General features: G+C 41.0%; 1 protein-coding gene across 1 annotated transcript in view; it reads right to left on the minus strand.

The window, feature by feature from the left end:
• The window catches only part of RYR3 (ryanodine receptor 3), a 557,273-nt gene that overhangs the window by 303,496 nt on the left and 240,297 nt on the right, over positions 1-13,480 (minus strand). The window contains exons 20-23 of the mRNA XM_059723007.1: positions 6,136-6,352; positions 5,793-5,897; positions 3,895-3,998; positions 3,224-3,307 (exon numbers count right to left, since the gene is read on the minus strand). Of these exons, the coding sequence (XP_059578990.1) occupies positions 3,224-3,307; positions 3,895-3,998; positions 5,793-5,897; positions 6,136-6,352 (510 nt within the window). The remainder of the gene's footprint in view (positions 1-3,223; positions 3,308-3,894; positions 3,999-5,792; positions 5,898-6,135; positions 6,353-13,480) is intronic.

Genomic DNA, 13,480 nt, shown 5'->3' on the forward strand with positions numbered 1-13,480 from the left:
ACATTTTAATATTTCTGTTATAGACATAATGAACATGAACCATTTGATGATATTCATGTTAAGAGGTTTTTTGCAGGATTTCATATTGTGAAAAAGTAAATATTCAACTCTTAAACTGGTTGCCTTATACAGTAAATACATTGAAAGTTTCTAACTGTCTTACTCAAATGTGTTCCATATTCAGAAGTTTGATCAATTTTTGCTTAGGTAGTTTGATAAAAGTTAGTTACTTTTCCAAAATACTGTAAATAGAATATCAAAAGTTAATTTGTAAATACAGAAAGATTATTTTGGACTGATGAGAAGATAATCCACATAAATCTGAACTCCAATGAGGTCATTGGAAGGAAATTATTCAAAGCTGAAGTCTTAAAATTTTGCAAAAGAATGGCAGCTTTAAGTATTACCAGGATCAATACAAGATCCCACTAGCAGAGGCTATGATAGACATTTGACAACTAAGCATATTTTCTTATTACATTTTCCATTTTGGGGGTCTCCTGGTTGACTGAAAACCCCAGAGTGGAAGAGATAATCCAAGTGTTTTATATGCTTACTTCAGCTTTCTTATTGCTGGATTTTTTTTCTACCAGTGGCCCCTGCCCTCGAATCAACAGTGAATACAGCTCATGAAATCCTGAGAAGCCTAAACCTTCAAATTCAAAAAGCAATACGAACTTGAAATAAAACCATTTTACAAAACTTCAAATAAGGCCTCCAGCAATAAAGTACAGCATCATTTGCAAAAAGCCTTATGAAAGGCAGAAGTCTTTAAAAAGTGGTTGACATGAACGGGAATTCTTGTAAATTTAGTGTCGAGACTTTGTCGTGTTCCTAAGCTTCAATTAGAGCCTTTTTTTGCCTTAAATACTTTTACAGTGTGATCCAGCCCCATTTTGCCTCCACACTAAAGGGATAAATGGTAGTGAACACTTTTACTTCCTCAGTTTTCTTTCAATTGGAGAGTCCTATATGATGCATGATTCCAAGGGAGAGGAGAACAAGGGCAGGATATGAATGCTCATGTGGACAATAGGACAAAAAGAACTCCTACGACTGATAAATAAGGGCATTTCTCCTTCAAATAACTGACCACATATATATTGTCATGTGTGGGAGACTCCAAAGCAGTGTCCACACAGCCAGAGGTGGGACTCTGAGTCCCTTAAGTTGGGGGTTTTCAACCCTTCCCTGTGAACCAGATTCAGTTCCTAGAGTGATGTCATCTGGTCCTTGGGGCTCCCCCTGGGACTGAAAACTTGGTGGCAGGGGCGCAGTGGCCCCAGGGACAAATCTTGGCCCACAGGAACAAGATCCCAGCATGCCAGGCCAGGTGAGGGTGGCACAGGGCTGAATCTAGCCAGTGGACTGCCCCCACAGCACTCATTCAGCCTGCAGGGCAAAAACTTTGAGCACCACTGGCTTAAGCGGACATCTGGCCTTGAGGCTTCCACAATGGAGTAATGCTTAGCAAAAGAACGAATGAAGCCTCAGGTGGCCACTTAGCATAATTCACTTATTTGAAGGGAGGCTAAAGAAATGTCTTGGGTCCTGATGAAATGGTCTATATCAGTGGCAGATAAGAACATAGGAATTGCCATTTAGTGGGTTATACCACAGGTCCACCTTGCCTGGTACTGTGTGTCACACAGTGGCGGAGAGTGGATGCTGAAAGGAGAGTGAAGAGAGTATGACCAGGGTTTTTCCCCCACTGTTCCTTTCTCACATGCAGCCTCCAGCATTTAAGGAAGTTCCAATTCAGAGGCTATATCCCTAATTCCCATGCTCAATAGCTACTGATGCCCCTTTCCTCCAAAAATTTGTCCGACCCCTTTTTGTATCTGGCTAAAGTGTCAGTTTCCACAACATGAGTTTCACACTATAATTACACGCTGTGTAAAAAAGAACTTCCTTTTGTTTGTTCTAAACTTACTGCCTACTAGTTTTATTTTGTGACCCCCAGGTCTTGTATTGTGAGACAGTAAATAATAAATCCCTATTTACTTTCTCTTCACCATTTAGTATTTTGTAAACCCTTATGTCCCCCATCAAGCATCTCTTTTCTAAACTGAATAGGCCTAGCTGCTTTAGTTTCTTCTCAGATGGAGGCCCTTCCATACCTCTAAATGATTCTTGTTGTCCTTTTCCAGACCTTCTCTAGTTCTCTTACATTCTTTTTGAAGTCTGCGGGCCAGAACTGGGCACAGTATTCAAGGTGTGGACATACCATGGATTTGTAAAGGGACATAATGATACTTTCAGTTTTGTTTACAGCTTCTTTCTGCCCAGGTGCATCACTTTACATTTACATGGTGTTCAGTCCATCCATTGGTTGAATCCAGCCAGTAGGTCCAATCGGCATGTGGAGTGGCAGGGCAGGGCCCAATCCAGCCATGTGTGGGAAGGGTGGGGAGTGGCCTAGCCCCAACCGGGCTGCACGGGGAGAGGGGGAAAGGAGACTTAGCCTGGCCCTGATCTGGCCACACGGGGGGGGGGGGGGGGGGGGGAGGGGTGTGGCCTGGAAAGGGACAAGGATTCCAAAACCTTTTTTACATTCAAAGTCTTTTAAATACATAAAAGCACTTATAAAAGGCAGGTTGCCTAATTTACACAATAATGCGGAACTGCAAATTTCCCAGAGCTGCAAGATACATTTTTAAAAAGCTGTATTCCAGATGTTGATTTTTAGGGTTAAATTATTCTTGCCTTTATAAATTTTTATACATAGAACAGTAGTTTTTCACAGAGTGAAAAAGTAAATAGACAACAGAGAAACTTATAGGAAAGCAGAACACACTCATACAAGTATAGCCACATACTGTAATTCAATATCTACTATATTCTGCTACATGATCGAATAGGAATCTAAATAATGCTTTAAACTTTTCACTATGTATTTTTGGATCATGTAAGGTTTAAATGAGAAGTTAAAAGAGAATGCCGTTCAATGTCATTGCTGCATGGTAATTCCTTTCTCTCACAGGGTGACATAATACAGAAAGACTGACAGTCAGCAATCATCAAAAGCCAGGTGGTGGATCAAAAATGTCCTGTGCCAGTCACATGCACAGGCAGTTTGTACATGAGAAAATTTTATGGCATCTACAAAGCTATGAAAGTGCCTGCTACTAGTCAGTACTATCATGTGAACATACATTTTAAGTAAGGTACAAATAATTAGCAATTATGATGAATATATAGCAATTGAAATAAAGATACATACTTTTTAGGAAGTTTCACTTTTTTAAGATCTTCCTCAGCTGCTAGATTAGAGTGAACAATGTGACACCCAAGGGCCAAAAGGGTTCTAAAAAAATTAAAAGTTGGTTGTTATAAAACAGTAAACATCCTGTGATTTAAAATGCTGGTGGGGGCATTTTAACTAAAGCTTGTTCGTTGAGATTTAGTTAATGCACCCCTTCCCCCCCATCATTTTGAAGACAGGGATGCTGAATAAACATGATGTGGAGTCTGCTGGCACATGCGATTAATTGAGTCTACTCCAATGCATGCTAATTAACACACATCAGATCAGGCACGTGGCATGTGCATAGGTACTCTTGAGTCTAATCAGGCTTGACTTTCAGCAATTTCCAGAAAATAATACTCAGATGGAGATACCAACAGGAGTAAAGCCAGAAGGGTTGAGCCTGTGTCCTTGGGTATATTTGTGCAAAAAAAGGAAAAAAGAAAAAAAAGGCTAAAGTCTGTTGTCTCAGAATGAATACAGAACTCCTACAGCAATAATGGTACAAACGGTTTCGCATAGATTTTGGACCTGACTGCCAAAATGATTTACATTTTAACCACCTGTATAGTATGTGGTATCTTAAAATGAAGATTCAACAAATATATCAAACTTGATTGTGTTTTGGTCTTAAATTTAAAACTCACTTTAGGGTTTCAGTTGACATTTGCAAGTTATAATTCTTCTCTGTTTCAGGTAATTTTGAGAACTCCACAAGACAAGGGTGTTGTCTTTTATTATCATCTCGTACCTACAATACAAAGGAAGAAAATAAACTGTTCTATTGCTAGAGTAAACCAATCTTAGTACAGCAAAAATGTATTTGTTCCTTCTGCAGATGAAAGTATTATAAACCATACTATCCATCTTTGGATACCTAATGACATCTATTCAGTATTATATAAATGAGCCTTTTCATGATAAATTAATCATGGAAACATTGAAGAATACTCTTTAGCTATGAAATGTAGTAAAAGACATAAAATCTGCATGAAAAGACCAACAGTAAGCCAAATTCTGCAGTTCTTATGTAGTAAAAATCTTTAACTGAATGTTTGAGTAATTCACTGAGTCAGGATTGCAGGATTTACTGTAATGTGCGCAATCTCATGTAAAAACCTTATGGAATCATTTTATATTGTTTTTCAGTTCTATTAGAAATAATGCATCAGTTTAGATAAGCATCTAAAAATGATATGCAGGGCCCCTGACATGTGTGTAAGTAAAGGTATGATGTGCATGGCAGGAGGTGTGACTGTGTGACTGAGCGTCACATTCCATCACACCTTATTACTGGTGCTGGGGGAGCCTGGGATCACTATCTGGGGCTCTCTGGGCACCAGCAAGTAGCAAACTCCAGCAGCTGTGAGCCCTGTCTGCTGATGAGTCTCCTAGCCATGGAGGTGCATGGTGTGCCCCTGCAACTGGTTGCCTGGATCAGCTGATGGGGCACCCAACTGCAGGGGTACATGATGCACTCCAGTGGCTGGGAACTCCATCAGCTGATGCAAATCCCAGCTGCGGTGGTGCACCCTGCAGTTGGGAGCTCCAGCCAAGGATTATTACTAGCAGAGTTCCATGTTCCATCAAAGCTCCAGCCTTACATGAGCTACATGTTCCATCAATGGTGTGATAGGAACCAGCCACAAAGTTATTTCATATTTTGTGTGAAATAACTTTGCGGCTTATTCCTTGTTTTATCACACCGTTAACTAATTGAATATGTGGCCCGGTAATAACTTCAGACGTGATTAATTGGTTAATCATGTCTTAAGTGTAACATGTGCCAGGGCCCAAGTATTATCTGAAACTCAAACCACTTATGTTTGCAAAACTGTGTTGAAAGATTTGAAAGAGAAGCCTCTTTCTCATGACAGCTAGTACTTTTTGCAGTGACCAGTCTAAAATTATTATTGAAAAATCTTTTACCATAGTATCTTAGTATATCTGCTCATGTTCCATTTGAAATATAGAAATTCAAAAGCCTGCCAAATTGAAATGTTAACAAAAGTTAACCCATTATTTAAAAAAAAAAAAATCTCAGATGACCCATTCTAATTCATTTTGAAGGATAGGCCGAGATTCAGGTCAAGTTTTCTTTTTTCTGTTCATCTTACGAAACTGCTTTCTCTCAGTGGCAATTAAGAGGATGAGATGCTATTGACACATATTCTGCTCTCTCTGCCCAAGTTCATAGCTACATTAAAAAAAAAAAAAAGCTTTGATCAAAGACAGAACATAATCTCCATCTAGGTAAGATTTTTTATTGAAATACTTATGTGAGCCCCATCACCATAGTAACTGATTGCCTGTCTGTGGTGCCTCATTACAGATAGGATTTCAAGAGCATTCAGCGTTGGCCTAACTGGAAGCTTTACCAAAGCATCAAAAGATGCAGTGTTAGGCTATCAGCAAGCACTTTAGAAAATTCCTTCCCATAAACCTTCATTAGACTAGCAATATGATTTAATTACAGGAAGTCCTATAAGCTCCCTGATAATCATAACATTTACTGGTTTCTAGACAATTACTGACAGAATTGTACCTTGCCATATGTCCAACCAAGCTCTATCTTATTCATTCCCCATAGCTCATGGATATTTTCAGCCAGTTTATCCCTGATCTTCTCAAGATGAAGTGGCAAAACAATCTAAAGAAGAAAATTCAAATTCAACAAATTAGAAAAGATTCAGTAATGTTTCATTCTCCTAAAAAAACTTCAGCTATAATAAATGACACCAAGACCATCTACCATATTATCAAATATTGCCTTGCCCAAAAAGTGCATGGCTAAAACAGGGTATGGTCTAGATTTAATGTTTTTAATTGCTTGTTTAGGTTCTAGATAATATGTATTTTACACGTCCTTAATTATGAAGTGGACATACCTGGCTGGTGTCTATTGGACAAGGAATGAAGGAAGCTTGGGAGAGGAACTGTGTTGTACCCAGCAAATCCCTAACTCCATCAAAATCTCTCTTATACTCTTTTACTGGTTCCAATTTCATCTTCTCTTTCGGAAGCAAAGCTTCATAGCAGGGAGCATAGCCAGCGGGGGGCAAAAACTTAAACTCTCCATGACGTCCACCCAGTAGGAAACGAACCCTATGCAATTGGAGTGAAGAAGTGAAATGCTTTAGAAGTACAGCACATATTAACAAGGAAACTAACCAATTAGGTGATAAAAATGCTTCAGTTACTTTATTTTAATAGCTGTCTATAAAGATCTGTATTTACTATTAAAAGTTTAAAATAATTACCTAAGAATAACCAACACTAATATTAGTATAATCTACAATTTGATTAAAACAGTCAATCCTTGTTAAATGCAAAAAATGACTATTTAACTCATAAATTCCTATTTCAGAATGCATTGGTTTTATTTTAAACAGATATGGGTGAAGTTCTTAAAAGTGTGTGTGATTTAGGGGCAAAGGTCAAGGTCAATAGGAGTTTTCAATGTACTAACCTAAATTCGAAAAATAATCTATGTATCCAGTGTGACATCAGCACCTTCCAGGCCCGGTATTAGTATGGAATCATCCTTGTCTCTGAGCAAACTGCCTGCCTTGTTCGCCTGCCATGCCTTGTTGTTAAATGACTGTGATGTTAAATAGGCGGGAGGCTGCCCTTTGTGTGCCCAAATGACCATGTGTGATAAGTACACACTCCTACCATCCCTACACATGTCCCATGCCTTGCTGATGTTTCCTCCAGCTAAGTAGCACTAGGACCTGTGCTCCAGAGTCTCACAAGGGACTCTCACTCCCCACCAGAGCTCGAGGTCCCAGCACCCTTACAGATGTTTTCTCCAGTGGCTTGCACTGGGCTCTTCTTTTAGACAGACAAACATACACAACACACACTGGGCCCCTGGGCCCATATACTGGGCTCACAGCCTCTTGTTTCCCCCTCACAGGGGCTCCTTTGGGGTCTTCCACCCCATGGGGGTCAGGTGGCTGCAGCCATGCCTGGCCCTCTAACCCTACAGCCTAACACCCTGTGAGGCTCAGGTGGCCACACCTGTGCCTGGCCCACTCTCAGGGCCTCTGCAACCTCAGGTCTCATGGAGAGCCTGCATGCTGCTCCAGGTCCCTCCACTGACCTGGATCCTGCCTCAGGACTCCCATGAGTCTGGGCTCCCCCTGTGTAGATCAAATCCCAGGGATGTGGGGGTTGGGGTTTTCAGGTGCCCCTCCTTGCCTTTCACTGAGGAGGTAACTGGCCTGGCATTTCTGGGGAGCTACCCCAGCACAGGTAGCTCTACCAGGCCACCCTTCCCCGGCAGGGTGCAGCTTCAAGTCATACCCAGGACCATTGAGGCTTCCTCCTTCTCCATAGCCTCACCGCTCACCTCCAAGGTGTTCCAGGAGCAGCTCAGCCTGACATTGTCTCCTTGGCTGATCAACTCAGACTGCTGCCTTTCTGGCCTAAGTTTGAAAATGGCCACCGCAATCAGCCCTTAAAGTGACAGAGCACTACAACTGCTCTATCACACACAAGAAGAAACTCAACATATATGGTATTTACTTGAATCTAAGATGAGGTATTTTCCCCTGCCAGTCAGCATGGGGGGGAAAGCTCCTGGTCTTCGATTCGCATACAAATCAGAGGTGGGCAGGGGCAGGCAGTTGCTGTGGCTCTGAATCTGGCCCTGAACACAATTTGAGCCAGATTCAGACCCACAGCAGCTTCCTGCTTGCTGTCTGCAGATTCTGCTCCCCTGCCCCCCCTCCCCACTGCCCCATCCCTTCTTACTCTCAGGTGCAGTTTAGCTCAGGCTAGATTTCCCCCCAGGCATGGAATACATGGACACTCCATCCCCTGCTCAGCCAATCAGGAGTGGCAACATTGCTGCCTGGCCAACAAGGGCTGCATTTCTACATGCTATGCTCCATGAGGGAACAGAGCTGAGAAGTATCTGACAGTGAGGGGGTGGGGAAGGGGAAGAGATAGACAGGGTAGTGAGAAGAAATTGCAGAGAGTGTGGGGATTGAGGTGGGGCAGAGGCTGTGAGCAATGTGGGGGTGCTGGTGGCAGGGAGGACAGGAAGGCTGAGAGGGCAAGGGGGCCACCCAACCCCTTCCAGCTACCTGAACCCCACCCAGCCACTGATTTCACTCCTATAGTGGGGGGGGAGGGGGATGAATTAAAGACAACCCTCCAATAATTAGATTACATACCTGGAAAATTATAGCAAATTTTCACATTTTCCATATATAGAATCTAATTATTGAGGAACAATCTTAAATTCAGGGTCAACTTAAATTTGAGTAAATATGGTAATAAGCTTTTCAAGAATAAGTCTATAGTTAACATAAGCAATATAGTAACTACTATTTTGTTGCAAAACTTCTAAATCTAATACATACACACAGTTATAGATATGAGTTCAGTTATACTAAAAAAATATATTAATTTACAAAGTTCTATTATTCCCTTTGCCCTATACTTTTAATAAAAGAATGGACATAAGGGTAATAAAAGAAAGCTACCTGCCTAGGTCATCAAGACCAGCGGAGGCCAGCCTTTTTAGCAGGTGTCCCACAAATTAGTTCCCTACCCTCTCAGAGTGCTACTTTGATCCCTTTTCCCTGCCCAAACTGCTGTTCAGCTTCCTGTCTTATGCTCCCTACCTGATCTGCTGCTCTGTTTTCTGCCTCCTGCCTTATCCATGGGTGTGCTACCTGTCCCCTACTCAGTCTGCTGTATGCCATGCACAAAGGTTGCCAGTGCCACTTGTGGTACACATGCTGTAGGTTGACCACCTCTCATCTAGGTCATACTGTAAACTGATACCAGATCTGAAGGCAATTAGTCTAAGGTGCTCAAGCTGGGGGCTGTAGGTGACAACCAAAGAGATTCTTTTGTCCTTGTCTTAGGGTTGGTATTGTAGCAGGTCGGAGCAGAGTTTGAGCCTGCTTTATTGATTTGACTGGCTACAGTTTTGGTATTGTATTGTAAGAATAAGAATTCTGGATCCAGATCTGGAAAATGAATGATTCAGGCTTTCTTTCACTTCCCATGTCTATTTACTGTTCTACCATAATTAATAGTACATCACCATCTCACTATTTTGCAGTCTTGTTGACTATCTTGGGCCATTGTATGAAAATCTGATTTTTTTTTGTTCCCAGAACTAATCTTTATGTAGTAATATTGAAGTATCCCTACAGATATGGGAGTACTGGAGTGGCAATGGGAAATTTTTACTGGTACTGCCCAAGAAACCATCTATTGTCAAAATGATGCAACATATTGGCTCTTCCAACATATCATTTTTTAGGGTTGATATCCCCTGTTACATGCAACACTCTCCATTCACTTTCCATTAACTTTAAGTTAATAAAAATAGTTTAAAAAAACATATTTCTTGCTTTTCCAATTTCTGTATTTTAATTAACTGAGATAACATCAATAAGTATTTCATAGACTTTCTTACTCTTGCATAATATCTATTAAAAGTTAATTAGAAATATATGAACTTACTGATTCACAGTATGCTCAAAAGGTTAAATATATTGTTCATTCAACAGAGAACATAGTTTCAACACACAAAAATTATCTTAAAATTCAAGTGGATATATTTTTGTAGAACATATTCCTCAATGTCCAAGACAGCTGTGACTGCAGCTCTATCCATTACACTTAATTTTCCTAGGAAGAATGACAAAATATGTCAAGCAGCTAATGCTGTCCTAGGATACAGACAGGATCTGAGAAAGGGAGACTCCTGTGGTACCAGCATTTAACATACCACCTGTTCAGTTACTAACAATGGACAATGCTTATCTCTAAATAGTGACATTTCAAGTCAACACACCTGGATCCTCATTTTTTTCAAATTCTCTTAACAGTTTAAAATATCTATTTTTAATTACATCTCTGTCAGTGAATTTATGTTATCTTAAAAAAGAGATTAAACAAATTTGAGTAGAATTAAAGAAACTATGTTTTCAGGACAGAGATTTAAACCACTCCCTTAATCATCTGAATTACAACTGTGTTATGTTTTTACAGGAGAAGTTGCTACAAAAGATTTAAACAGCTCAGAAAAGGTTGCTGTGTCAATGTAGGAAAGGACCAGGGTTGGCAACTGTTAGTAAATTTATGGATTGCCAGTAAAAATTCTGGCTAAACATGGCTGTCAGCAAATTCTGTAAAAAAACCACAAAACTTTAGCTATCAGTGAACACACTAAGCAGTCACAGCTTGATTGAAGTGCTGACAGAGAACAGAGGCACCACCTAGTGTCTGAGCAGGAGTGCAGCACCTTGGAGGGAGCATCCTCTCAGCTCTTCTTTGCTGTTGATGTGTCCTGGGCTGCCTGTAATACTACAGAGTTTCAGGTAGGCTTCTTTAGGGTCTGTGCTGCAGTGGGGAGGGGCATCATAGTACAGAGTTGGGGATATCATAGTATGGGGGTGAGTAAGGGATGCTTAGTGTAAAAACACTGTTGCAATCAAGCAGCATTGCAACCCCAAGAAGTTTTTTTTTTACTGCAAACCAAACCTTTTTACTATAGAACATAGCCCTTCTTAACTGGAGCCTGGAAGCAGAGCAGGGACTGGCAGAAGAGTTATGTTTACATTATACAAAACTTATATCAGTAAAAACCATGCAAAATATACTGCTTTAACAGTATAAAAAATTACAATCTTTTCACTGAGAACTCTAGCACCTTCCAGCACAAACTTGGACTTTCCCTCAAAGGGCTGTTTAGTTTGTTGCCACTCTTTTGTCATTACTACAAACAAAATGCCAGATTTGGCTAAGTTACAACTTTCGCAAAATCTCTGTTTGCACATGCTCAGTAAAGACTTGAGTTTGTCAGATGAATTCAATTAACATGCTTTCTAAACTGACTATGCTCCATCCTGGACCTGCAAAGGATGAGCAAGATTTTCCTAATAACTTATTCTTTCTGCTGTTGATATTGAACAGCATAACTAAAAACAAGGAGATTTTATCTTCCTGTGCCTTCACCACTCTCTGCAGGTACCCAGATAGCCTTGAGGAGGAAAAGAAGTAATCAACTTGACTGAAACAGAGAAGAAATAAGAGCTAGAGAAGGAAGAGTGGGAGCATAGAAGGGAAGTTGAGAAATAAGGGTTTAGGACAGAAAACAGACTGGGAGCGAGGGTATGAGGGGATATTGGGCCTGGCTGGGCAAGGAGACTGGTCTAGCCTAGAAACAGTCTGGAGAGAGCATGAAAGAAGGCATCAGGGTTGAGGGAAAGATGGGCAGAAAGGTCCATGTACATCATCATCACCATCAGTATCTCCTTCTTCCTCTTCATCTCAATATTGAGTCACTCTTAATTTTCTATTTTTTCTTTTCTAAACTTAATTTGTGATATATGAATACCAACTTCCCAGAAGTGGAAGTCTTTTAATATATTTCTGGTTTTTGAATGGATGATTCCCTAAACTGACCAATTCCATTCTGCACATGCAGTAGTGTATGGAAGTGTTAAAAGTTTCTGCCACTGTAACTGGACTGCAGGTTAGACATATTCTTTCCACCATGACGAAGGAACAGGTTGTTTTGATTCAACTGCACTCCTCATTGTCCTATGACTGAATTGGCTGCTTCCTGCTTAGCTACTTCTGCCAGAATTGTTTGTCTATATCTTTTAAAGTTTGTAGAGATAAGGCTAAGATGAATCAAATTCACCAGCAAAAAGCTCATGGTCCTGGAAACGTGGATCAAAAAGGTAGAAAGCAGTTATGTTTGAGAGTTATTACTTGATTTTCCCATGCTAAATTTTGTCTATAATTTTTTCTTTTCAGTTTTTGTAAGTGGACTTTATTCAGCATTCTTGAAAATATGTTTCTTAATGATCAGGAACTCATTCTCAGTGGGTACACCTCTATACGTGCCCCCAAATGCACAGTTGTTACTGTGCAGTCATTTAGTACTTGCTTCTGCAAGTACTAAATGTCTGTGCAGTAACCCATTACCGCACAGTCCCGGTGGCACACAAGTCGTTTCCAACCCACAGGTCCAACCCTGTGTCAAAGTAGCTCATCACTACAATGATGTAGCATCTTACATAGATGTGCTCAGTATCAGACAATGTAGAACTATCATTTTCCACATTCTGAATGAACTGAGCAACAGGCTCAAGTAGAAAAATGAATTTTGAGTTTCTCATCCAAAAGACATCTTCATCAAGAATGTTAGTGAGGATATTTGAGAGCAATACCTGGCCACTTCTTCTTCAATAGCAGCTGACTTAAAGTACTTCCTTGCATATCTGAAGATTTTTGAAAGATTTAATAGGGGATGTCCTTTGAGCAAAACAAGGCTTACTCAGTGTGGATACAACTGAGTGCAGTACTAATGGAAGTTGAAATACGAATGCTGGTACTTGTATTTTTTTTTTAAACTTGACAATGCTTTTTAGTTTTAATACATGTCATAAGAAAATGGTAAGAACTTCAGCATCAGAAATGAAAAGCTGCATCATACAGGCAGCACATGCATAATCAGCCTGTGTGAAGCTTTGGTCCCTAATTCGATTCAGAGGAGATTTGGCCTGATTCGGTAGCTGAATCTCCAAATCTGAATCGAATCAGAGGACCCTTTAATCTCTCCAAATCGATTTGGACAGATTCGGACAGATTCAGTGATTTGGATGTAGATACAGCTTTAAATGTTTTTTCTACATACCTCTAGGTAGCAGGGGCTCTGAACGCTGTGGTGCTGGGGCAGATGCAGCATCCCACAAAGGCACAGGAGGCTCCCCAGTGCGCTTGGCAGCAGACCCAGAAGTGGATCAGAAGCACTTCCAGGTCCACCAGGGAACATGCAGGGGCTCCCCCCCACACTCTCCCAGCTCAGGGACTGGTGCTTTCTGGGTTGAGGGTCCCCCTGTGGCCAATTGCTGGGGTGGGGTGGGGCGCAGGGAGGCCCCTCAGCGCACTCCCCAGCAGATCCAGAAGTGGACCGGAAGTACTTCTGGTCCGCTTCCAGGTTCACTGCCAAGCAGGCTGAAGAGCCCCCCACACTCCTGTGGGACGCTCCATCGCCCCGGCACCACAATGATCATGAGCCATACTGCTACCTCAAGGTATATAAAAAAAACTTTTAAAGCTGTGCCTGTATTGCTGATTTGCCGAATCAGCATTAAATCGTCAGATTCAGATTTGGCTGAATCGAACTGGGGACAGCGATCCAAATCAATGAATCGAATCACTGTCCCCAATTCAGGCCGGATCCAAATTCAA

Source organism: Alligator mississippiensis, chromosome 2, assembly GCF_030867095.1.
Source record: "Alligator mississippiensis isolate rAllMis1 chromosome 2, rAllMis1, whole genome shotgun sequence".
Classification (NCBI taxonomy): domain Eukaryota; kingdom Metazoa; phylum Chordata; order Crocodylia; family Alligatoridae; genus Alligator; species Alligator mississippiensis.